General features: G+C 44.3%; 1 protein-coding gene across 1 annotated transcript; it reads right to left on the reverse strand.

Moving 5' to 3' along the window:
- Nucleotides 1-3,979: 3,979 nt before the first annotated feature.
- LOC141476902 (endoplasmic reticulum aminopeptidase 1-like) lies at nt 3,980-19,012 on the reverse strand. The gene is made up of 18 exons (XM_074165809.1): nt 18,522-19,012; nt 17,821-17,959; nt 16,131-16,265; nt 15,439-15,559; nt 14,926-15,080; nt 14,121-14,234; nt 13,233-13,364; nt 12,564-12,695; nt 12,322-12,405; nt 11,703-11,860; nt 10,750-10,829; nt 10,283-10,466; nt 8,712-8,868; nt 8,437-8,621; nt 7,558-7,719; nt 6,508-6,648; nt 6,319-6,400; nt 3,980-4,878 (listed from the first exon to the last, which is right to left on the reverse strand). The coding sequence occupies exons 1-18, from the start codon at nt 19,010-19,012 to the stop codon at nt 4,732-4,734; spliced, it is 2,799 nt and encodes a 932-aa protein (XP_074021910.1). The 3' UTR covers nt 3,980-4,731.
- Nucleotides 19,013-24,369: the final 5,357 nt, after the last annotated feature.

Here is a 24,369-nt window from a genome sequence, read left to right on the forward strand (position 1 = left end):
ATTTCCTGCAAGGGTACGGAAGCAAATATAGATAATACTTTAAAAGTCTTTCTTTGGCACTTTGATACACAGGTTAGAAAAGAATCAACATGGGTGTCGATCTGTGTCATTATTTTTCTACCTTATGCAATTCTACCTGTATTCGTGACTTGTTTAGAAGTATCTAAAAAGTGGTTGCCATTGTGCTTCGAAACGGTGAATAAGAAAAAACTGAGCAGCCAGGTACGTTTGACAAACAGCTCAGCCTTGAAAAAGAAACTGCTTACGATCAGTTCCAATCATTAACTCCCTGACATTTCTAATGCGATCTCTTCTAGGGATGAGACCCAGAGGCATCAAAGTGGCATCTGAAACACTGCAAACAGCGTAGTCCTGCCGCTGAAGACAAGCAGCGGCAGAAAGAAACCTTAAACAGCATCAAATAGCACTTGTCTTGGCTTTCTGTGAGCGTGAGAGAAGCAGTTTGTCTTTGCTGCAGGCATTAATAACAACACAAGAAAGCCATTATCCCCTCAACACATTAAAAAGGCGTATAAAGAGTGGTAGAGCGAAGACTTTCTGTCTCAGTGGACTCAGAAACCGCTGGACTGTGAGATCTTAGATGGACACCACTACCAGTTGTCGGAGCTGAGATTGCCATGTGCACAAGGTGGCCAGAAACACTATTTAGCAGGCCAGTTTTGCAAAGCCTTTATGGTTTTTTTGCATTATTATTTGCTTCACAGAGAACATACCTTGTGTGGACTACAACATCCTTAGCAATTTCCTCGGCTGTAGTATGAAGCTGTGGCTGCCTCATCCCTGGAAGTGTTCAAGGCCAGGTTGGATGGGGCTTTGAGCAACCTGGTCTGGTGGGAGGTGTCCCTGCCCAGGGCTGGGGGGGCTGGATCTCGGTGATCTTTAAGGTCCCTTCCAACCCAAACCATTCTGTGAGTCTACATTCAATTTATACAAGTAATAAGTGACGACTGCTAGACAAACATGCACTTTTGATAGAATAATTATTTCATTTGACAATATACCCAAGGAAGTAGAATTCACTTTCCCTGTGCTGCGTGATTGTAATGGCTTCAACACAGCTCGCAGTGGAAAATTAACAGCTAATTAGCTTTATCCTGAAACTTTTTTAGGACAGTGTTCCTGATCCGTCAAAAGGCCCCTATGGTATTCCTGATTTACTACTGATGAGTTTCATCTATGCTATTTTAAGACTTTTTCCTTCTATTTATAGATTCTTCCCATTATCTTAAGATGGCAAAAAGATATGGAAGACTCAAATAACAAGGTACAAGCTAAAACCACACAAAAAACATACGCTAATGTAAAAAATTTCTATTTCTGAAAAAGTAAGTCTCTCCTTGGAAATGCTAATTGGCAGTGCAAAAAAGATACTTTGTTTCAAAAAATAGACTGCGTTGGCATTGGTATGTTAATTTATCCAATTAAAAATGGTCAAATATGCATTCACAGGGCTCAGGGTTAACGGGTAAGGGCTGTATTTCACAGTCAGTTAGAAACCTGGCAGTCTGGGTTCAGGGTTATTTTATACATTTTTTGTACCTAAATGTCTATCACCTAAAACTGAGTTCACTTTTGAGGCTGTTTTCCTTAGCTGAGGAGAAAAAAAAAATAATAAATTCTTCATTAGTCTGCTGGTAACGTAATTGCACGAATTTACCACAAAACCAAGACTAGAATAAAAGGAAAAAAAAAAAAAAAGGCACTGCTGCACAGCGCCTCGTATTCTCATTTCTAGTATATTGACAAATGTTTAGTTTTGAGAAAACACAGCTTCCTACTGCTGCCAGAGAAAGCTGTACGAACAGTGAACCCCTCACTGTCTTCTTCATTCTCTCCTCAGGCTTTTGTTCTTTGGACAACTTAATTCATCTTTTTTTAAAATTGAAAACAAAACCCCCACAGATGAGTAAGGCAAACTCCCAATAGCCACCCTCACTAAGTAAATACAATACAGAAGGGTTCCTGATATAAATGCTCAGATGTTGAATTCTGAAGGCTTCTGAAACAAAATAAATTGGGACTCAATTGGAAATTTGCAACTGAGTAGGGGTCTTCTAACTCTTCTTCTATTTTACATCGTCTGGTTAATGGCAGTTTCGGAATCATTTCTTGCCTCTGAAAATATAGTCACCGCGGTTCGGAAGAGATGCGTCAATGAGAGACTGTGAGCTGCTTATGGCAATTTCTGTCCCATCTACAACTTATGTTTACAAGTAAACAAAAATTCCCATTCCACTGGGGATGGAAAGCAAAGTCTGACTATTTAGTATTAGTCTATTACATTTTCAATATCTGAAACTCAGTGTTTGCTGCCTTCTAGCTGCTAAGTCATTTAATAAGAGTAAATAAACAATACCAACTAACTTACACAACAGCACCCAACAAACTGGATTTCAACAGTTTACTGAATTATCACAAAAATCCCGTTAAATGTAGGGGAAAAGAAAAACATAGAGCTTAGAAATACACGTTAATGATGAATCTGTTGTGATTTACTAATCTGACCAATAAACACATAAACTGAACATTCATTTGGTTGAATTTCCAAACTACTCTGCAGCATTTACATATTATTTTTTTTCTTTTTAGCTGGATTTACTAATCCAAAATAGGAAAAATCCAAGCCTTTCCAAGCAGTTTCTTCCAAATGTGTTCAGTTATTTCTGGCAAGTTAAACTTGTCCTGGGTTTCTGGACCAGTTGATGCCCCTCTACCCCTGAGCACCTGCAGTGTCTTCTATTTATAGGTTCCTCCCATTATCTTAAGCTGGTAAAGAAATATGGAAGACTCAACTAACATGGCACAAGCTAAAACCACACGTTTGTCCTGTAGTGATGTCCGGCTGGATACACACTGGCTAATTGATGCTTCCTCAATTAAAAAAAGGGAGGGGAGGTGGGAGCAAGAAGGCGGCTGTGGTATACGAGGTATACTATTGAGAAACAGAAAATGGAGCAGTAACGGCAGAAAACAGCAACGCAAATTACTGCTCACAACAGCAAAAGAGATGAATGTGCAAAAATGACACAACCTAAGCACTTCATCTATGGAGTCATGTAAACAAATTTTATTTTTTGTTAAATTGCCTTTTCAGCCTTGAAAATATTTTAAAGCAAGCAACAGTCAACAATACCTGAAATAGCAGAAAATGCACACACAATGCCTACTTAGAATCCCTGTTTCCTTTAACAAGTTCAGAGGTACAAGATGTGGCGAGTGAAAGGAAAAGGTATTTTCTTCAACATCGTGACAGAGCTTTTTGCCCTCAACAGCAGAACTCAGCACCTTTCTGAACTCTTGACGACACAGGTTTCAACTGCTCGGGCAGGCATAATTTCTAGCTGAGAGAAGAGCAAGCAAGTAAAAAGCTTATGATTAGTTCCAGATTATGAGGGTTTTCCCCCCAAGTCTTTGTTAAAAGTTTCTGGTTGCTTCAGCTTATTGGTGAGGAAGCTGAGACAGGTCAGAGGGAATAAACACTTACTGAATTATCACATCATGGCAAGGGCACGGTTGTAAGAGCAAAGAAATCAAGTGCATTTAAGCACATGTGGTAATTACTTGGACATGATTACTTTAAGTTTAGTAGAGAAATAGAAGTGTTCTGCAGGTAAACAGAGGCCATTCACAACTGACTGTTAAAAAAAACAACCCTCCACGAACAAAACCTCCCACCTCCAAGATTGCAGCTTTGCTTTCTTGAGTAACTGTCCCTTCTGAGCACATTATTAATAATTTCTCTCTTTAGAGCAATTAGCTTTCAATTCTTGTCATTACCCTACAAGTAAGATATAAAGACCATAATGCCTGTCTGTCCTTTTAAATGTTGGTGAGTACAGGTGACAACAGCTGCATTTCAATTAGGTGAAAAAGGGATGATGAAAAGCAAAAATTCCTTTTAACACAGAGTGATGGTTAACCATCTAAAGTATAATTCATCAACTTTTTTTTTTTTTTTCCACACAAAATGTAGGTACTCGTTTCCTAAAAGTTACCTAAAAGCACAAGAATATTTTCAGTGCAGGCAAAGTATCCCCATCACATCATCATCAGGAGTTGGGCAGAGCTGCAGGGAGAGGGTGGCGTTATGGGGACCTCAGTGTTGCCCCCACTTGCATAGGTGGTCCTTGCCAATTTTACTTTGAAAGATGCAATTTTAATCACAGTCGGTACTTGTTCTTTTTTAATTAGGAGATGCTTGATCTAAGGTACATGTTGGTAAAAATCTCTCTCCTGGAAACGTAAATCCCAAGGAAAAAGACACGTGCGGTGATGGCTTCTCTCCTGAGTGTTGGTGCAGTTCAGTGTTGAATGCTGCTGCTCGTTGCACCTTTGTAGGGAAGACATCAAAGGGTCAGCACATGCAGGTGGAAAAGTTTCTCCAAGTTGTTCATCTCCCAGTACCTTCTGCTTTTTCAGAAGCAAAGTATTTCACATTTCTAGTAGTCACCCCTCCCACCCGCCCCATACACTTTAGTTCACTCTGTGGCATCCCTTTTCTCTCAGAAGTGTCGCCTGATGAGGGATCAGTGAATGGTCCAGGTCTGTTCCCAGCAAACCACAGCCACGAGATGGACAAATCCTGAGCAGCAGTGTTTGGCTGCCTTACAGCGCCTCCCAGACAAACGAATTTATACAATTCAGCTGTCCCTCCAGCCCTCCTTTTTCACAGCTTTTCATGGCTGACAAAAATAAACAAGATGTCTTAATTTACAGATGGTTGTTTTGCAACCATGTTTTGACTTTCTCCAAATTTCTATCCATCCACTGTATATTGTCCTCAATGGTTTCAATAGCTTGCTGGACACAGCGAAGCCGTGCGCTTTGTTCATCCAGAGAACTGAAGAATTCTTTCACCTGTTGACAAAAATGTGGAAGAATGGTTGATGAAGAGGCAGCACAAGAAGACCAGGAAGAAACTTGCGAACCTGGCCTTGGGTCCTCCACTCATCTTCTCCCCCACCCTCCACCCCAAGAACAATTATTTAAGAAGGTTTCATACTGGCTCAACCTCGCAAGCTGAGGAAGACTGACAGGCTCAGAGAACTGGGGTCGTTCAGCCTGGAGAAGACAAGGCTCCAGGAAGACCTTAGAGCCCCTTCCTGTCCCTGAAGGGGCTCCAGGAAAGCTGGGAAGGGACTCTTGATCAGGGAGTGGAAGGATAGGACAAGGGGGAATGGTTTTAAACTGAAAGAAGGGAGATTTTGATTAGATCTCAGGAAGAAATTCTTTCCTGTGAGGGTGGTGAGACACTGGAACAGGTTGCCCAGAGAATCCGTGGATGCCCCATCCATGGAAGTGTTCAAGGCCAGGGTGGACGGGGCTTTGAGCAACCTGGTCTAGTGGGAGGTGTCCCTGGGGGGTGGAACTAGATGGTCTTTAAGGTCCCTTCCAACCCAAACCATTCTGTGATTCTATGATTTCAAATTAGACCATAAAAAATGGCAGTTGAAGGAGTCGTCATGTCTTGTGAGCAGGAACCAGATGGATCCCCCATTCAACAAACCCTTGGGGCTGATGCAGCCACAGTGTTTCAGCGGGGACGCCACCGGGGAGACTGAGCATCCCCGGCTCTGGCCAGTGACTGCTCTGCTTCAGAAGGCACCCTTCCCCCAAGCAGAGCTGGGTGTTTCTGCTGATACAGGCAACAGCAGTGGGACAGAAAGGAGACCTTGCGGGTGTTTTCAGAGTGCCTCAGTGACAGTCACCTATGTTTGCCTGCAAGCTGTTCCAGCCCATTTGGAGGGGCAGCAGAAGTGTCAGTGTTGATGGTAAAACACTTTCAGAAGTTCTCCCTACATGGGGAAGTCTGCACCTCCTTTCATTTTTTCTAAAAAAAAAAGCCTCTCAGTTTTCCCCCTGGGGAAGTCACTCGGCTCATCCTTAAAGCACTTGGGAATGCCACCACTGGAAATCTGGAGGCCGCTTCTGCTCCCTGGATTCACTCCATTCCCTGCGGCTGCTGCTGCAAGTTTTGGCAGCTGCCTTCCTCACTTTTTTTTTCCTTTTTTTTCTTTTTTCTTTTTTTTTTTTTAAGGAGACACTCCTGACCACAAGGCTCATTGTGGAAACTTAATAGAACCTCAGACTTGAGCCGGTGTTAATGGTAGACTTTCAAAAGATACAGTGGCTGTACATATTGTGTAAATTAAATACATCATTTGCTGATTATTTACCTTGATGAGTGTGATACAAGACGCAAATACTTGTACCAAGTGCAAGAAAGATAGGAAAAAAACACAAGGAAGGCAGTTGCTCTAGTATATTTCAGTTATACTACACATGCTAATGGCTCACCTGTGCAAGCTGTGAACTTGTGGAGTACCGACTTGTGACTCCAGTGACAATGGTCGCTATGGAATTCGAACCGAGGTCAAATCTGGCAAAAAGAATCACCAATACTCAGAAAATGTCTACTTTTGTAGACAGTAGAGTTTTAAAGTATAATTGGATAGAGAGAGCAGTAAAACAACTTCTGTTCCTTACTTTTCTACAAACTTCTCCCAATTTTCTTTTAAAAATGTCCAAGCTAGATGATAGCCAGATGGGTTTTTGGAAATATATACAATAATAAATGGAAGATCCTGAGTTCTTATGACGTCACCACGCAGACCTTGATCCATTAACCTAAGAATTAATAACAAAAATGGAAGTTGTTCAGACCAGTAGATAAAGCTGACAAATTTCTAATTTGGTACTTAGTATTTGGTTGAGAGTTTCCATTTCTAAAGGTCCTGACATATCATTTCTGCTGAGTCACTTCCAACTTTTCACAGCATACTCCTCGGCCACATCCATCTTTCCCGTTTCTGGTATTTTCACAATTACAGTTACCTGGCAGACCTGTATTCTAAATATAAAGCATAAAAACAAGGCTACATTTTGCTCCTACTCAAAATTTCCAAATTAATATGGCCTTCACTCCTCCCCCTGTAAGAAAGGTATTTATTTGTTCTACACTAAGTGTCAGTGGAAAATTCAGATCAGCAAGTAATGCTCAGGACTAACGTGACCGAACAGCAATGCAACACAAAGAATAAATAATAACGTCACGGAATAGTTAAAGTACATCTCCAGTGATATCTGAACACAGCTAAATCAGTGTCCCATGCTGTCAACCCCATCAAATGGCAGAAATCACAGAACGCGTGGTTTGAAGCTAACACCTGAAAACCTCAGTGGTGCTCAGCTCACTGAAAAGCAGGATACCTCACATTTTTGTAAGAAATGTACAGCACGTGTACCTGTAATCAAAGTCAGTAGTTAGGTAAATAAAGAAGCGTCTGTCAAGCAAAGATAAGGTATCTCGTATTTTGTCCTAATTTGCTCTGCAAATTCTGAGCACATTGACTCCTGACACCACACCACAGAAATGAAAAGGGGCAGGCACTTCCTCCGACCATACAAACTCTGTGAAACATTTTATACATCATGGAATTACAAAGCTATGGAACAAGACCCTGAATAATTCTATTTCCTGTTTCAACGTTCGTAAATTTTCCCCAAACACATTTCTGTTCCTCTGTGACTACTTACCACTGAAGCTTGTCCTTACTTCTGCTGAAGCTGAGAGCTAACTCGATGTTGTCTCTCTCAACGCTGAAGGAGGGCAGCCTGTATTTACTGAGGAGGAAATCCCAGCCTTCAGATGTTTGTGCCCCGACAGTATACACTGCTGTCTTCACATCTGCTGGCAATCTACAAGTTAAATACTGAGTTATTCTCCACGTTGCGCTTAGGAATACAGGTAGAAGCACAACCATGTCACCACCACACGTCAATTAGTACAGCAGACAACTTGATTAAAAAATACTGATCCCTCGGGGATACAGAAAGTGGTCCCTGCGGCTGGGAAACAGTTAATATATCAGGCTGTATCTCAGTATTGTTCCTGCCTTGGAAATGACTTTCAGAAATTCTGGACTCATCATTCCTTTTTTTTTTTTTTCTTTATTTTTGTATATTCCTTTCATGGCTATGCGCAGTCAGATACTGATATGGTCCTCTTTGGGACAGAACAACCTCTCAAGAGTTATTTTGGAAAGTGTTTTAGGGAGTTCTTACATCACGATGAGAAATAAAAATCAGTTGAAGTTCATGAACAGTAGATACCTGCTTTTACAGTTGGTATAGGCCAATCTTCAGACATCTAAATGAGGGAATACATGTTATTTTCACTTTTCAGAACATCTTTAGCAACCAAAGTTGTGGAGTTCCCTGTGATGTATGTGCTAGCTTGGGCACATATTTCGCACCAAACTGTGAAGGCACTGGGAAGCTAAAGTGTAAGATACAAAACTACGAAGGTTCAATTTCGGCGTACGGAAAGGACTTAATTTTAACTCTTTTTGTAAATTAACTCTGGTGCAATTAAACAGAATATCAGGAAGAAGTAGTAATAGTTACAGAACAGACCTCAAGGTGCCGTTAGATTTCTGCCACTCTGTAAAATATTCTGTGGCTTTGTCCACACAGGGCTGGTACCGGTGCACGCAGGCGAACAGCAGGAGCGAGTCCCTGAGAAATCTCTCAGACACTGAGCCTTCATCACTCCAAGACTGCGCGTCAATCAGGTCTTTAAAAAGACTGATAATATATTCCTAAAATAAGGAAACAATAAAGATATATTTTAAAGTGTGATTTACAGGGTACAGGCAGAGTTAGAACATTCTAGATACTTCAAATGTTACCTTTAGCCTTTTTTCTGTAACTTTCATATCCCTCCTCTCCATGAGCCTGTATATAGGAATCAGCTCACTCATACCTCCGAGTACGGGCATGATTTGCTTTTCATGTTTCAGGTACAAAGTTAAATCAAAAGCTTTGGAAATCGACAATTTGTTTATGCTAAGGAAGTAGAAGACAGGGGATAAAACAAATTGTAATTAAAACTTAAAAGCAAAATCCAAGACAAATGTTTTTCAGAAAACTATACAAGTAGGAAAGCGTGAAGGGTATTTTCAAATCCTTTTTAACTTTGCTTTTTGAAGTGACATGTCCCTCAGCAGCTACCACAGCTATGAAACATAATATTTAAACTTTGAACTAAGAAATGGACTGTAAGAGGATGATTTAGAAAGATCGACTTCTTCCCCCCATCTCTCACATGCCAAGGTTACCCCAGTGCAGCCTCTGCCTCATGCTCTCTCCCACTATTGCTTTTGCTCTGCAAACCGCGCACATACAGAAGGAATCCCATCCCTCAGATAATTTCCTCAGCAACACCTTTCCAGCTCGACATGTAGATATTTAGCCTGCAGTAAACCTCAAGGCCACAGTTCCAGCTGCTCCTTCCCTGTCTTCACCTGACTTGGCAAACTCTCTCCTATCCCTGTCAGGATCCATCTCAATGATTTCTTCCAAGAGCAAATAGAGAAAACACAAGGTCTTTTCTCACTCTCCCTGCTCATTTGCTCATCCTACTGCGCATCCTTATTTCTGCTTCCTTTCCACGTCAGCTCCCTGCATACATTCTCATTTTGTCCTTATTCACTTGCCTCCTCTGCCTCAAAATAAAAGTTATGTTCTAGCCACCCATCATAAAACGAACCCTGCTTACCTCAATTTGCATCTCTAATTGTCCCTTCCTCCCTTCCTCTCTGAGCTTGTTGAACATACTGAAAATCTTTCTTCACTCTCCTCTTTTCAATCCAGAAGGACCTTTCCTCTGCTGTCCAAATGAAAATCGTGACAAGCCCTGCTGACGTCCCCTTGAGCTGCCCCCTCAAATTCATACCATCTTAGTTCTTTCCCAGCTCCCTGCAGTGCCCTCTTTCTGGAACACCGTACACTCGGACCAGGAGTTACTTCTGCTGGTTCTCTACTTCTCCGTGCCAGGCTACGCACACGTGTTGGCAACGCGCCTCTAAGACACAGCTTTTCCTAATGCATCCACAGAACTAAGACTAACCCTGATCGTAATCACGTAACATCTCCATGACTGCAATAGCCTTGCTTCTAACTGACAAATGGCACCAGTATCTTTCCAGGTGCAAATACATTATCCCAGTCCATAGCTTCACACCAGCGTCCTTCCATTAGCATATTTTTATTGAACGTGACATGTTTCACTAAATAGGCTTAGATAAATCCACTGCAACCAAGAGAAATCCTGGTTTTACACCACTGTAAGCAACGAAAAAATATGCTGTGTAACAGATTTAATGAATACTACATACATTATCAACACTTCCTTCCTCAGTGGTACATACTCATAAATACAGAGTTTTTATTTTTCTCAGACTTGGTCAGAAGGCCATACCTCACGAGCTGGAATACATTGTTGATGAGACTTGCTCTGTCATTGCTGCTAATCGCTGTGTGGTTCTCTCTCAAAAGGTTAATCAGACGATCCCATCCATCATCTTCATAGTGCACAATGTAATACCCATTCATGTCCACATTGAATTTAATCCACTCCACCTCTTCCGGAAGGATAATGACATCTGGAAACAAAAACGTAACTCCTTTTTTTCTTGGCAATTCAAACACATCCTCGTATTAAACCCAACAGTACTATTACTTTAATTTCAGTGATTTAAAGAACTCAGTAACATGGTTTCTAAATATATTAAGAGATGGATATAGCAATATTATTGAGCTGACAAAAATTTGCTTCTCTGGTACCAGTAGTTCCAATTCCCCATTCTGAAAACAAAACATGCAAAACTAAAAGGCTTGCAAACAAACTTTGAATGAACTAATCACCTGTTTAGTCCAAGAAATTACCTGCTTTAGTTGTCATCAGAAATCTCTGAACAGTGTCGGATTTACTGGTAATGTAGGTTAGTGGAATTTGCCACAAGTACCTATTGCAAAACAGAAGTCCTTTGTTTAATGGAAGAACTTTACAAAAGTCTCTCCAGTTTGTCCCAGTCCAACCACTGAGTGACACCTTTGCCTGCACAGTAACAGCACCGTGCTGCGCTCAGACCCCCAACTTCAGTGCCAAGCCAGAGGCATCTTCCCAGCTTTTATTTCCTTTGGTTTGCGGGATGACTGACACTGAAGCCACAACAATATGAACTTTCCAGCTGGCCCATCTCCTGACACTGCAGCTCCTGGCACCTTGGCCAGGCGCCCAGGGTCCAAGGACAGCCATTGACCCTGAGCTATACTGGGAAAGACTTGCAGCCAAACAGCTCAGTTCCTCAAGAATCACAGAATGATATGGAGTTGGAAGGGACCTCTGGATATCATCTAGTCCAACCCCCCTGCCAAAGCAGGTCCTTCTAGAGCAGGTTGCACAGGAACTTGTCCAGGCGGGTTTTGAACGTCTCCAGAGACAGAGACTCCACCACCTCTCTGGGCAGCCTCTTCCAGGGCCCTACCACCCTCAAAGTGAAGTTCCTCCTCATGTTTAGATGGAATTTCGTATGTTCAAGTTTGTGCCCGTTACCTCTTGTCCTGTCACTGGGCACCATTGAAAAAAGACTGGCCCCATCCTCCTGACACCCACCTTTTAAGGATTTCTAAGCACTGATAAGACCCTCCCTCAGTCTCCTCTTCTCTAGGCTAAACAGACCCAAGTCCCTCAGCCTTTCCTCATAACAGAGATATTCTAGTCTCCTAATCATCTTCGTAGCCCTGAAGAAACGAAAGTAGAAGCTCTTGCTGTACCTCACTGATTGCCATATGAGAGTATTTTGGTTTGCGTGCCAAGATTTCCCCATTTTGTTTACCCTGTGGATGAGGGAGCATCTACTCCCTTCAGGTAGCGCTCCTGCTGCAGGTGGACATTCTTCCCTCTCACTGTGACAGTCACCAGGGGAAAACCTGTTTGCAGTGTCCAGGTGTCCATCATTGCCCTCACGTCAAGAATCTCTCCTTTAGTCCAGTGCTGTTTTTTCAGTGCAGGAAAAAGACAACACATAAGAAGAGGAGGAAGATGGGAGTACACTGACAGTAAAACAGAAATGGGTACGTAAGAACTCTAAAAGCTCCTCAGTATTTGTAAGCTCTACATAGCTATGTTTAGACTGGATATCATGACATCTCCAGCTGTTTGTTGTTTTTTTTTTTTTTTGTGGACATTTTCCTATAGTTAATGACATTTCTTTAAGTACTGCTGGTTTTGAGTCAGCCCTGGGTGCAGGAGTAGGATCTCTCTCCAATCTCAGAGAAAACAGATTTTCAATGGAACTGAACAAACTTTATACTCTCCCTAGAACGATACTCAAGTGGTGGAGAATGATTTTGGAAGGTGCATGAATCAATGCAACAGTACTGAACAGCAGTGTGAGAGGGCACAGACACATGTCAAACTCCTAAATACTGATAGGTAGAAAACCAGATGCTTACTGCGCTTGAAGATGACTGTTGGCTGCTTCTGCAAAAACCATCCCCTTGTAGTTCATTTTTATCATTACCTACTGTAGGGCAAATCTAAAAAGGATGAAAAAAAAAAAAAGTCTTTGGCCATCTCACTTTGATGTCACAGTCATAAGTACTGGTCACAGTCCTCAGTGTTATATTAAAGAGACAAAACACTCATGAGAACTTATGAAATATGAAAAAAGAAAAAGAGAATAAGGCATACTCACATTTGTCATGCTGTTCCACAAATCTTCATTTTTTGTATTCTGATAGCTGTATTTCTGCAGGTACTGGACAAGTCCAGCTTTAAACACATCAGCAGTCAGATAGTCCCTCAGCATATTCAATATACAAGATCCCTGAAAAAAAATAGTGACTAAGTGTTCACAAAACTACCCCTTAGCTGGCAAGGTGCTTGTTTCAGAAAAATTTCAGTGTACCACTAATTTGCACAGCAGTTCACTCTTCTATGTCTCTCTGATTAAAAAAACAATTGGGTTTTATGGATATTGAAACAGTACTTTGTTTTTTTGTGATTATTACTCTTAAAAATGTCACTGATCGAGTAAGGTATTTTATTATTTTTTTAATTACTATACAAGCCAGCACCATGTAATGCTCCAGTGAAAAAAAGCTCTTTGCATTAAGAACCTAAAAAAACGGTTTAAGACTAAATTGTTGCAGAACAGATAAAAGAAGTAAGGCTTCTCATTTTAGAAATGGAAAAAGCAACTGCCATTTGAATCCACCCAGGTGTTTTGGACAAGGAATTATTCAAATAATAAAACCATTGACACTGTGTCTCAGAGACATCGTATACGTAGAGGTAAAAGCAGTAAAATACAACTGTATAGTACATCAGTAAAACTGAAAGCAACAGCAGTTATGTATTTTACCTTCTCATAAGAAACATTATCAAACATTTCTAAAATTTGAGCTGGATCTTCCACAGGAGTAGATATAGGATGTGAGGAATTCAATGCATCCACTGCCATGGCATCAAAACATCTCCGTAAGAAGAAGTCTTCCTAATAGGAGGCAAAACCAAATATTACTACTGAATTTTGCTCAGCGACTACTGAATCCCTATTTGTTCTCTTTTTAGTCCATTCCATGTGACCATTTGAGTCACAAAAAAACCCCACTTATCTTTCTTTTTGTTCCAGAGGATAAAAAAACTCAAAACAGTAATACAGTCAGTCAAATGACTTCTAGTGTTTTAAACTAACTTAAATAATCGAGCTAGTGAGATTTAAAAATACCTCCAAAAAGACACCTACACATTCCAACAGTTTGAGGACAGAGTGTCCAGAAACAATAAAACAAATTTAAAAAAAAAAAAAGGTGAATTTTCCTATTATCCTATTATCATGCCACTGTGACGCTATGTGAAAATTCTGCCCAAATGCATTGTCCATCTCACTTTGCTACAAAATTTCACGTATTGGGCCTCTGCTAAAGCTAGTGGAAGGATTTTAGTATTTTCAAGACTGACCCTATTTGATGAAATAAGAAAAATTAATTTCTTTACATTTTTGGAAGTCTAAATGTCATTAAAAAAAGAATACACTTTCACTGCAATCATTAACTTCCATCATCAGTTCCTGAAAATATTTACATATAGTTAAATCAACGTTCCTATCCTTCCCAGTCAACATCACATAATCTTATCAAACAGAAATGTAAAAGCGGTTCACAAGCACAAATCCGCTTGATCTTTATCCTTACTAATTAGTGGATTTAGAAGGCAGTTATAAAACAAAAATACATTAACAGCTGCTTACAACTCTCAGTTCTGGATGGGTAACGCTGACTGACACAAACTCCATAAATTTTGCAAACCCTTCATTTAACCACAGGTCATTCCACCACTCCATGGTAACAAGGTTGCCAAACCACTGCGGGGAAAAAAAAGAAAGAGCTTCTGAAATTAAATGCACAATTTATCGCAAAGGTTGCCGCTGACCTGTATGAAGCTGCATTTATAGTATGTTATTCACTGCTATGGTACCTTTTTTTTAGTGATACAGCTTGCTCTGGCCTCTTCCCACTGTGTTCTCATTTTAATGGTAATACACTAAAACATGGGCTTCCACTGATGTTCTACTGACAAGAAACCTTGCACAGAAACCACATTTGGCAGGAGAGCCACGTATGAAACACTGAACCTTTCCAAACTTCCATGTTCCTATTTTGGCAGCCTGCAATTAATTTCAAGGGCTGCCAATGGTGTGAAGACCCCACAAATCTGGAGCTGCTAGACTGAAGATGATTTTATGTCCAGCCCTGGACGTCCACGCAGTCTGCTGGGACTTTAGAGACATGGTTTAGTGATGGCTTTTATCAGAGATAGGTTGATGGTTGGACTAGATGATCTTAACGGTCCCTTCCAACCTAGACAATTCTATGATTCTATGATTCTATAACTTCATCACCAGAAACAGTCCTCCTGATCCACAGAGGAGCACCCTCAAGCCAAAGCTTCTATTTTCAGCTTACAGCTCCACGAACCCACTACCCACGCAGGATCCATCAATCCTGACCCCTCCGCAGGCCCTTTTGAACCCCTCATTCTTCCACAAATCTCACCTGATGAGCCAGCTCATGCGCTATTACCATAGTAATCCAAAGTTTAGAAGGCGCCGAGGACTTTTCAGGGTCATACAACAATGCAGATTCCCGGTATGTGGTCAGTCCCCAGTTTTCCATAGCACCAGACTGAAAATCAGGAAGAGCTGCTAAATCTAGAAAAAACATTAAAATACTACTAGTACGATTGTACTCAATAAAGAAATCGCTTACTCACTCATCCCACTTCATGACTACTCCTGTCCACACAGGCACATGTATCACACATATTTCCAAGGGCTCTTTCAAATGTAATCGCAAAAACATACTTTAAAACAAAGCTCTACACAGAAGACAAGGATCTTCAGTTCCCGGTGGAGCTTTTCAATCTGTCTTCAAGTTCTGTGAAGCAGCCGCTTTAGAAGCCTGTGAGCCAAACCGGGCCCCATCTTAATACTCTAAATTACCAATTTTGTGGTATTTTACTCTCTGTGTGCTTAATAATGTTCTCTCACTAAATTATTTAACACTTACCTTGTTTAGGTAAAGGATATGGAATGCTGAAGTAATCCTCATAGAAGTCTAAAAGTTTCACTGCTGCATCCAACGCATACTCAGCTTGGTCGATCTTGTCTGGCACCGTGTACACAGAAATCTACAGGGGACGAGCAGGCAGCATGTCAAGCCCAGCACCGCAAGCTTACGGAACATGTTCTTTATCACAGTTACTTGAATGACCATAAAAAGGGATACTAGAGCACACACCTAACGCTTCTCATACAAGCGCTACCAAAACACTTGCAGGAAAACATTACCACAATTAGGAATACAAGTTTTAAAACTCACTCACCACAACCACTACGCCCCTACAAAAACTTCTACTATTTCCAGCCCTACCATGTTACAGTTGTTCAACCGACACAGGTTTATTTTAGAGCTGATTCTCTGTGAAAAGTATATTTCCTTTGCCTTTAATTATATAATCTTAGATGATACCACATTACCAATGTATAAAATGATATAAAAAGCCCATTACCAAAAACTTGTGAAACTCATAAAGTTCAGAATGCAAACTAATCATCCAATTACAAAACCAATTTCTTTCTCTCCTTTTATTCCTGTAAAACATTGAGACATGTAAATCTGATGATTTAACTAAAAAGCAAACCGTTATGTATTCATACGGACTTAAATACAAAAAAGCTCTTAGAAAATGAGACAGTTACCTGAACTCCATGACTGGTTATTTTGCTGATGGATTTAAAATCCGAAACAATAAAGGCCACGAGGTACGTACTCATCTTGACAGTGGTATCAAAATGATCCTCAACAAGCCAGGGATTTATATTCACAGACTTCACCTAAAAAAAGAGCACAGTGCATCACCCAGTGCGCTCACTACTTGCGAGGACCCTGGCACCAAGAACTGTTGTGTTTCTTCTCAGTTTAAAGATACTACATTTTAAAGATAGATGCTACATTACAGTTTAAAGGTACTACATTTTAAGGAGATTACATTACATTGCAAAGATACACTGGAAAGAAGTCATGCCCATGCCCACCCTTCCCCACAGAGAGAATGAGAACATACATGGAAATACATTGGAGCATTTTCATTCGTAAGTGTTACTTCGACACTGGTAAAACCGGAAAAATGAAAACACCGCTCACTGTCTCAGTTTTCCTCAGTGTCTGCCAGCACACTGATGGAATTAACCTCACACAACCTGAGCTGATCAGCAGCTGTATAAATCTCAGCAGCCACTGTTACACACAAGAGAAATGAACTCCAAATCGTGACACAGGTACCTCAGGTATCTAATTTAGCATAAAATGAGTCACATGTTGGAGGTATCCATTTCCCCCCTGGGTTTCAGATTGCCTCAGCTAACTAACTTAGACCTGCAACACGTTTAGCCGCACTGAACTGTAACACTGGAACTCACACCTTATTCAGTATTTTATCCACTTCTTTACAAAAGAACTGAATTTTTTTTATACCAGCTTTGAAATTTTTTTCTTTTTGAAAGGTACTTGGGTGAGAGGTGGGAAGTGCTGTTCCCTCTTATAAGGGTTAGTTTCCTTGCAAACCAGCAACTAATAGAAGAACTTAGGAAGAATCTCTTACACCCAAAGCAAGATCAAATGTACAAAATGCAGTTAACCCTATATATGCACGCGTATTTATAATTGCAGACAACATTTGTAGCTACTACATGTAAGGCACTTTCACCCTGAGAAGTTTTTTGAACTCCAAAGTATTATTTTTTTTCACAGAGAAGGTCCTGCTTACCTGACAATTAAGTTAATACATAGGAATCATGTATCTCTTTGCATATATTTCATCATTAATCTTAAAATCTAAGATCAACATGGAAAGCATTCTGTGAGTAACAGAAAGATTTTGGAGACTATGTTGTGCTGATCATTCTCACACTTCTGCTGAGAAACAGGAAACCATACGATGCATTACTTTCTTCATTTCTTTTTAATTTGTGTCAAGACTACCAGCAATAGCACCACACACTCTCATAAAAGAACTGAGGTAATGTAGAACAGAAACTAGAATAGAATAGAATAGAATAGAATAGAATAGAATAGAATAGAATAGAATATTCTGGTTTAGTTTAGTTTAGGTGGGAAGGGATCTTTAAAGGCCGTCTAGTCCACCCCCTGCCATAAGCAGGGACACCTTCAATTAGATCAGGTTGCTCAGAGCCCCACCCAACCTGACCTGGAATGTTTCCACGGATGTGGTGTTTACCACCCCTCTGGGCAACCTGGGCCAGTGTCTCACCAAACATCCTCAGGTCACCATTCCCAGTAACAGCAATTGCCTGGAGATTCTGTTCTCCTTTCACTTTTGTGTTTCAAAGTTCATCAGTCAAGAGCGCATAATCAAAAGTATCCACCTACAATTGGCATATTGGACAGTGCATGGTGTTTCGGTTCCCTCCTGATCTTAATTGAAAACCTGGCTTTGAAGGCTGGTTCATCGAAACACGGGAAGGCCATTCGCGCAGCTGTCGGCTCAAACTGTGTTGCTGCAAGCACTCTAAGCGGGGGCAAAAAATAAAGGTTATGGTCAAGCACCTTCATACACAAAGTGATGTGTGAAAACAGAGCAATTTCACAATTACACAGTAACTTCTGGTACTTCCGAAAGCTTTTGCATATCATAAAATCATAGAACCATAGAATGGTTAGAGTTGGAAGGGACCTTAAAGACCATCTAGTTCCAACCCCCCTGCCATGGGCAGGGACACCTCCCACCAGCCCAGGTTGCTCAAAGCCCCGTCCACCCTGGCCTTGAACCCCTCCAGGGATGGGGCAGCCACAGATTCTCTGGGCAACCTGGGCCAGTGTCTCACCACCCTCACAGGAAAGAATTTTTCCTGAGATCTCATCTAAATCTCACCTCTTTCAATTTAAAACCATTCCCCCTCATCCTATGGCTCCCCTCCCTGATCAAGAGTCCCTTCCCAGCTTTCCTGGAGCCCCTTCAGGGACAGGAAGGGGCTCTAAGGTCTCCCTGGAGCCTTCTCTTCTCCAGGCTGAACAACCCAAACTCTCCCAGCCCACAGCAGAGGGTCTCCAGCTCTCCAAAAAAGCGTTACCTGAGTTCTCCTTCCTGGGTCCTGTAGGTGCTTTTATAAAAGCCACGGAAGGACTCGGAGAGATTTGCCAGGTACTGGATGTGGAGGGTGTAGTTGTGCCCGGCCCGCAGGGGCTCGGGGGTGAGGAATGCCACCTGCTCCAAGGCCTGGTGCTCCAGAACCTGCGCTTCCTGCACCGGGTGGCCGTGGCCAGCCTCGATGGTGGCCCTGGCGATCTGCAGGCGCTTGCTGTGCAGGACCACCGCGCTGGTCCGCTGGCTGACCGTAACCTCGATGGCGGCCGTGCCGGCGAAGGTCAGGGTGGTGAGGTTGGGATGGATGAGGAGGTGGTAATGCAGCGGGACGACGTCCTCGGGGAGCCTCACCGCTTGCCAGGGGAAGGGCGCGCCGGCCCCGCCGACAGCCAGAGCCGCGCTCAGCAGCCCCACCAGCCCCGCCACCACGGCCAAGGACGGGACTGGGGACGGCCCGGCCCGCCGCCGCGCCGCCATTGACACCCGCGGCCTGAGGGAGCCGGCAAGAAACAGCGGTAGTTCCCCCCCCCCCGAGAACGGCCCTGAGGCCGCCCCGCCTGCCCTCACACAGTCCCCCGCGGCCGCCGGACTCCGCACCCGCCGCTGCCGCCGGGGGGGGAGGGGGGGCAAAGCGAAAGCGAAAGCGGCGCGGGGGAAAGCGAAAGCGGCCGCGCTGTGGGGCGGCCCCGCGGGGCTGGGGCGGCCCCCCCCCGCACCGCGCCGCCCGCCCCGGCCTGTCCTCCCCCTGCCCCGCGGGGGAAGGGGACTGCGGTTCGGTCACTGGGAGCCGAGGCGCCTGGGGAGAGGGTGAGAGCCGCTGGACGCGGTGACACCCGTAGAGGACCTGCTCTGCCGAGCCCACCCCCGCACCCCTGCGGAGCCCCCCCCCCCCGACCCTTGACAGCCGCAGGGGCCGCATCGAGTCCCGCTTGGGGCCCCCGGGGAGCCCTGCAGTTCCCCTGGCAGCTGGGGAGCCCCGGGGACCCATGCTGCTCCCCAGGCCCCAGAGGGCCCTTCGTGGAGGCCTTACATGGCCCGGGAGAGGCCCTGGGGCTCCAAGGGGGCCGCTTCAAGGCCAGGCCGGATGGGGCTTTGAGCAACCTGGTCTCGATACCCAGTGTGAAACATGGTTCCCTTTCTCGTAGAATAGAATCATAGAATCATAGAATCATCCAGGTTGGAAGAGACCCTTGGGATCATCGAGTCCAACCATCTACCCTACACTACAAAGTTCTTCCCTATATCATATCCCCCAACACCACATCTAAACGGCTCTTAAACACATCCAGGGATGGTGACTCAACCCCCTCCCTGGGCAGCCTGTTCCAATGCCCGACCACTCTTTCTGTGAAAAATTCTTTCCTAATGTTCAGTCTAAACCTACCCTGCTGGAGCTTGAAGCCATTCCCTCTCGTTCTGTCATTAATTACCTGTGCGAAGAGACCAGCACCAACCTCTCTACAGTGTCCTTTCAAGTAGTTGTAGAGAGTGATGAGGTCTCCCCTCAGCCTCCTCTTCCTCATACTAAACAGTCCCAGCTCCTTCAACCGCTCTTCATAGGATTTGTTTTCCAGGCCCTTCACCAGCGTCGTTGCCCTCCTCTGTGCTCGTTCCAGCACCTCGATATCTCTCTTGTATTGAGGTGCCCAAAACTGGACACAATACTCGAGGTGTGGCCTCACCAGAACTGAGTACAGGGGCACAATCGCCTCCCTACTTCTGCTAGCCACGCTATTTCTAATACAAGCCAGGATGCCGTTGGCTTTCTTGGCCACCTGGGCACACTGCCGGCTCATATTCAGCCGCTTGTCAATTAGAACCCCCAGGTCTCTCTCAGTAACATAGTTACTGAGTTGTGTGGTACTTCAGGTAAAGGTTGGCAATGCTACACTAGCAAAATAAGCTACAACTTCGCTTAGATAAAGGGGAAGTCTCAAGACTCGGAGTCCCTGAGCACAATAGATAAAGAAGTTACACTAGAATAAGCTGGTTTTGCAGTATTGTGCAGACAAGAAGTTTTGAAACCAAACCAAAAGAACGAGCTGCACGTGCGCGAAGACTGAGTACCTGGTAAGGAAGACCCTGGAAGACCACCAAAGGACATAAATGCGCATGCATCAGGGATATTTACATATATTAATGAACTCTAAGAAAAGGGGGGGTTGGAACTAGATGATCTTTAAGGTCCTTTCCAACTCTAGCCATTCTATGATTCTATGATTCTATGATTCTATGTTAATCATTTCTCAGAAATCTAATGGATATCTATATTTTGATCACATATAATCTCTGTAAGCAAGCAATCGGGCGCGCACACATTCGGAGGAGCAATCCCCTGTGCGCCCAGCGCCACAATAAAGAATGCCTGCTTTCTGAAACTCCAAATTGGGCCTTAGTTCCTATTTTGCTGACTTACAGTATCAGTCTGGTGGGAGGTGTTCCTGCCCCTGGCAGGGGAACTGGAACTCCATGTTGGAGCCTGCTGCTTCTGCACCACCTGCTGAGCAGAGTGGCAATTCTTCCCCCAAGGACGCTCGGGGCACAGGGAGTACTGGAGAGTGGCCCCACCAGTGGCGGCAACCCCACCAGAAAGCCAAAGGCAGTGGGTGCAGCGACATCCAGGTGGATGTGGACTCAGGGGTAATGTCTCTATGGATTGACCAAGCCTTAGATAGCAGTGTGTTAATTAAAGCCTCCACGCTGGAGTGGAAACCCTACCAAGCAGATCTCTCAAGAGGCCAAAGTCTGCTTTCCTGAAGTCCAGGGTAGTGCCTCCCTTTTGCCCCCCCCTAGGCCTTTGCTGAAGGCAGTGTAAGGAGCAGAAACGGCCTTGAGAGCTCAGCAGCAACCAAAGCCACCTGTGGGCCACCAACACCATTCCCATCCCAAACCCAGCACTGCACCAGCTGCTTCAAGAACATCGACTCCATCCCAGCCAAAACCATGACACAGGAACTCGGGATATCAGAAACAATAATCAGTAACAACAATATCAGTAAACATCAGTGTATGTTCAGGTTCCTCAGGTGTTCTCGAACCTGATCCTCCCCGACAACAGGAGGGATTCATTCCCCAGTCTCCGTCCTGAGGTTCAGGGACTTGGGAGATGTGGGAAGAGAGATTGCCAGTGAGCTCTGAGGGGCAAACAGTGCTCAGTACGTTTGCCTTCTCTGTGTCGGTTGTCACCAGTTTCCCCATCATATGTCTGGGGGCAGGGGGGTGTACGTCCTTCCTTTTCTGGCCAACTTGCCTGCAAAGCCCTTCTTATTGTTCTCTGTTTCCTTGCCAAATTCAGTGTCATCTGTTCCTTGGCTTTCCTGATCCCATCCCCACACAACCGGGCAGCGTCCCTATAGTGTTCCCGAGACACCTGTCCCTGCTTCCAGTGCCTGTGCATTTCATTTTTGAAATGAGAAGGAAGAACTCACTCGCTGAGACAAACGGCTCCTGTGCTGGCACATCTGCAGTGGAGCCGGGCGATGGTGGCGAAAAAGGGCTTTTCCCGGGCTTTTCTGAGGCCGGGAGAGGCCAGGGCAGCGGCAGGGAGCTGGCAGCTGGCACCAGCGCAGCTGATGAGGAAGGGGCAGAGCCTGCAGCAGTGGCCAGCCCCCCCTGCCCCCTTAAAAAGGGGGGTTCAGCCATGGTCTGTACCCAAAAGACACAGAAAGCTAGGTCTTCTGCATTTGCCAGAGCAGACATGGCCATACAGACAGAGCTCCCATGGAAGCATGCAGCTGCCCAGGTCTCTGGCTGCAGGGAGTGCTTTAAAACCTCTCATGGCTCATGTGTGGTAGAAGGGATGGATGACAGCTGTGTGAGGTGCGACCAGGTGGATGATCTCAGGGGAACAGTGCTGTTTAACATCTTTGTTGGAGACATGGACAGTGGGATAGAGTGCACTCTCAGCAAGTTTGCGGATGACATCAAGCTGTGTGGCACGGTCAACATACTGGAGGGAAGGGATGCCATCCAGAAGGACCTGGACAGGCTTGAGAAGTGGACCTGTCTGAACCTTAGGAAGTTCAATTAAGCCAAGTGCAAGGTCCTGCACCTGGGACATGGCAATCCCAGGTACTGATACAGGTTGAGCGGAGAATGGCTGGAGAGCAGCCCTGAGGAGAACTTAGGGGAGTGCTCGTGGATGAGACATGAGTTGTGAATGCGCGCTGGCAGCCCAGAAAGCCAGCCGCATCCTGGGCTACTTCTAAAGAACCTTGGCCAGCAGGTCAAAGGAGGTGATTTTGCCCCTCTACTCTGCTCTCGTGAGACCCAACTTGGAGTACTGTGTGAGGCTGTGGAGTCCTCAACACAGGAAGGACATGGACCTGTTGAACGGGTCCAGCTGAGGGCCACAAAAATGATCCGAGGGCTGGGGCACGTCTCCTGTGAAGACAGGCTGAGAGAGTTGGGGTTGTTCAGCCTGGAGAAGAGAAGGCTCTGTGGAGACCTTAAAGCGGCCTTCCAGTACCTGATGGGTGCCTACAGGAGAGATGGGGAGGGACTCTGGATCAGGGAGTGTAGCCCTAGGACAAGGGGTAATGGTTTTAAACTGAAAGAGGGGAGATTTAGATTAACTATCAGGAAGAAGTTCTTTCCTGTGAGGGTGGTGAGACACTGGCCCAGGTTGCCCAGAGAAGCTGTGGATGCCCCATCCCTGGATGGGGGATGCCCCATCCCATGTGTGGATGCACGCATCCCTGTTGCGTGAAGAGGCAAAATAGTTTTGGCAGAAAAGAAACCCCCTTGCGTTCTAACAGTCCTCACCGAGGTGGGAGGCTAGGGGCGGCTGGGTTTAAATTCTGAGTGATGCCTAATTCACCACTATCAGTCCAGTCACGTTTCATATATTAAACTATCACGATTCTGGATACACTGACAGCGGACTGCACCTTCAGTCTAGTCGTGCTCACGAACTAGCACGGCCGCACTTCAGTGTCTGGTCGCGTTCAGTGAGAAACCGAAATGGCTAGCTACTTAAACAGTGCAGTTTATTTAAGCAACAGATATAAAGGTTCTTTTGGTTTGTCGGTGATAAGTACAGTCTGCAAAGCACGTGCAGGTAAAAGAAAAAATGTTAATGGTACAAAGCACGCGACAAAGTTATAAACAATACAGCCTGGCTAGAAATGCAACAGGTAACCCTCTAGAGAGATATTCTAAGTTCCCCGAGGAAGCACTGGGTATAGTCTAAGTCTTACCCACAGGCGTCCCTATGGGGGGGAGGAAAGGCTCAGCCCGTCGACTGGTCCCGGGAGTCAGAGGCAGTCCGGGATGGGGTCCTCCCTGACTTCTTTACGATGGTGTCTTCCCCAGCATCCCCCCTTTCTCGGGTTATTTTTATATTATTTTTTACCTTCAAGGTGGAGTTTGAGTGACTCTAGTCATAAATACCTTTATTATGATTGGTGTAAAATTCTCTCGCCTCACATTTAAAGGTATAGTTTACGAAAAATTCAGGGCGCAGACTCAAGGAGTGGTCACACCTTGGAGGCGGGTAGCCTTCGGGCTGGAGGTGTGTTTTGGTATTATAATGACATTATAATGAGCAAAGTTCGCACAAAGGACAGCATTTCATCAAAATTTGACAGACTGTTGGCTCAGGGTAGCAAGCATGCCGCTTATGACTTCCATAGGATCACCTTGTTCCCATGTATGCTGTGTAATCACAGAGCTTGGCCATGGAATCTTCACTCCACTCCATCCTCCGTGTTGCTTTTGCAAGCAATGTTGTTCAGGGAGTCATAGATGTAGCGGATTCCTCGCATACCAGCTGCTGCTGTGTTCCACCCTGGAAACATTTCGATTTTACACCTTTCCTTAATGTGTGAACAACG

The sequence above is a fragment of the Numenius arquata genome, chromosome Z, assembly GCF_964106895.1.
Source record: "Numenius arquata chromosome Z, bNumArq3.hap1.1, whole genome shotgun sequence".
NCBI lineage: Eukaryota > Metazoa > Chordata > Aves > Charadriiformes > Scolopacidae > Numenius > Numenius arquata.